Here is a 2,411-nt window from a genome sequence, read left to right as displayed (position 1 = left end):
TCGTGCCCAAGCCCCTGTTGCTCTGAGAAGCAATACTTAAAATTTCTTAGAGTTAGCTCCTGCAAGGTAGACACAGAATAAACCTGCTGCAACAAGTTACGTTACCTAATACAAAGTAAACTCAAAAAGACCCCACTAGGTTTAAACTCAGAACTGACTGAAGAGAGACTGAATAGCAAGCATTTTTACAAATTCTTCTCCAAAATACTAACATGTCTGGGCTTGTTTGCACGGACACTTAAATTATTTCTAGCTGCAACTAACCATGCTCTGCAGCATGCCAGGAACACATCTGCAGGGAAACATTTCCTTTCTCTTAGTTAACCCAGGATTTTAGCACAGGAAGAAAGTGCTTTTAAAAAAAAAAAACAGAGGCTTGCTGGGAGTAAGTTTGTATACAGACACATAAAATAAGACAATTATATATTATCTTACTAACCAATCAAGGAACTGACAGGATTATTCTCCTCAACAATATGAGCAATCTGACCCATTAAATTATTCTGCATTTCTTCAGTAAGAGTGGGAAGACCTCTCTCAGTTAGAGACCTGTTCACTTTGCCGCAAATTTGGACAGCAATAGCATTCAGAGCCTCCTTCAAATCAAAAGTTCTGGAAGAAAGAAATAGAAAAGCATTAACTTCTGTAGTTTCTGTGGCACAGGTGACCTTACACTTGTCTCCTTTCCCTTTTATTTTCAACCTGCTCTCTGCAATGAGAAAAATTCAGAGGAGTTATCTTCAGGGATTTACATGCATCTACAGATACAGGACAAATCTCCACAAATCTCCTTATCTGGAAGATAAGGACCCAATTGTGATTCAAATGTGAAAATTAATTTCAAGTGTGCAGCAGTGACACCAGTTCATTTTGCCTTTATGATCAGGTGTTTTCCAGGGCCACATGCATAGCATTTCATGAGAAAAAAGAGAGACGAAAACTATTTTGAGACACCCTTTCAGATCACATCAGACTTGCTTGTAGTGCAGGCAGCAGCAGAAACAGGCAGCCAGAAATACCTTGAACTACCTGTAATAAGGTCGAAGCAACTGGCAAGGAAATTTGTAAAGGGAATATAGATATAGATTATTAAAATTTGGTATCTTCCTATTATTAGCAAGCTCTGGCTATGACATTTGAATTGTTTCCAAGGGTTTTCAGATCCACCTGGTATTGCCTATTAACAAAATAAAAGATGTAATAAAGACAAGGTCTTACTTCTTGTTCATGTCTTCAAGAAGAGGAACAGAGATCCTTTTCAGTTGTTCAGCAAAATCAGGCACATCTACGATTGCTGCACCCACCATATTGTTTGTTATGAGACAAACACAAGCTATGATTTTTAACTGATTGAGCTTTTCTCTTAACTCCTGAAGACGAACTTCATCTGTTATTAGAGTCTAGAATTGAAACAATGATACTAATTTAGGAATATGGAGCAAAAAGGACAGGTAGAGAATCAAATCATGAAGCATGAGTATTTGTGATTAAAAATATTAAAAGTCAGAAGAAACAACAGCTGAAATACCCTGAATATGTAGTATTGAACAAAGTAGCATATGAGTACCAGAAGTAAGCCTGTGGTGGGAAGAAAGGCAATGCCTTCAGTGTAGAGGAAACCAAACACACTGCACCTTATTCCTCAACACTAATGACAGAAATTTATGACCAACAATTCAGTCCATGCTGTGGAACACTCAGGGGATCCAGAGAATATGGTAGTGATCAAGGTTACAGACAGAATAGTCTTCTGGATCCAGCTGTCCTTTGAAAAATTCCATAATCTGTAACTGATGTCCAGTGATGAACAACCGTGCACAGCAAACACCAGTTCAGCCACCAGAGCAGGTTCTGCAAGTGATACATAACCCGCTACAGGCAAAAAAGCCAAGCAATACAAGTAATTCTTCAGAGCAAGAGGTAGCTGGAGTGACTTGTTTTAGATTAGAAAGAGTTCATGCTAACCAAATCCCTCTGCTAAGCAACACAGGGGCATTAACCTTCAGCTGTTTGGTAGTAATTTCATAGCATGACTAATGAGATCCACCATTACAGACCTGCATGTAGCTCTTATTCAAAACTGTTCAAAGCAAGGTAAAGGTAAGATGGTTTCCCTTCTGTCCGCTGACAGAGCACGAAGAGCATCCCCATGTATTTAGCAAATTCTCTACCAGGCCACGCTAAATATAGCTCAGGCACTCACTACAGAGGCTAATCGTAGCCCTGACTGATGGCCGATTTCAAACCGGCTTTATGGAAAGTTGCACAGATCCATAATTAGGAGTCGGAGTGAAATACTGAACACTGATTCTTGAAGCAATAGTTTATATGCACTGGGAAAGGGTGAGTATAGAGGGCTTCAGGGTTTTACCAGTTCTGTTCTAAAGCAAGAGTATTGCCACCAATTCCTG

At 39.4% G+C, this 2,411-nt stretch overlaps 1 protein-coding gene across 1 annotated transcript in view; it reads right to left on the bottom strand.

Annotated features, from left to right (window-relative positions):
• The window catches only part of TCP11L2 (t-complex 11, testis-specific-like 2), a 6,665-nt gene that overhangs the window by 446 nt on the left and 3,808 nt on the right, over positions 1 to 2,411 (bottom strand). Inside the window, exons 5-6 of the mRNA XM_010133800.1 lie at positions 1,219 to 1,400; positions 440 to 612 (exon numbers count right to left, since the gene is read on the bottom strand). Of these exons, the coding sequence (XP_010132102.1) occupies positions 440 to 612; positions 1,219 to 1,400 (355 nt within the window). The remainder of the gene's footprint in view (positions 1 to 439; positions 613 to 1,218; positions 1,401 to 2,411) is intronic.

This window comes from Buceros rhinoceros, unplaced genomic scaffold (assembly GCF_000710305.1).
Source record: "Buceros rhinoceros silvestris isolate BGI_N320 unplaced genomic scaffold, ASM71030v1 scaffold19583, whole genome shotgun sequence".
Lineage (NCBI taxonomy): Eukaryota > Metazoa > Chordata > Aves > Bucerotiformes > Bucerotidae > Buceros > Buceros rhinoceros.
The sequence above is the reverse complement of the archived record's forward strand: the minus strand, read 5'-3'. Positions and strand labels throughout refer to the sequence as shown.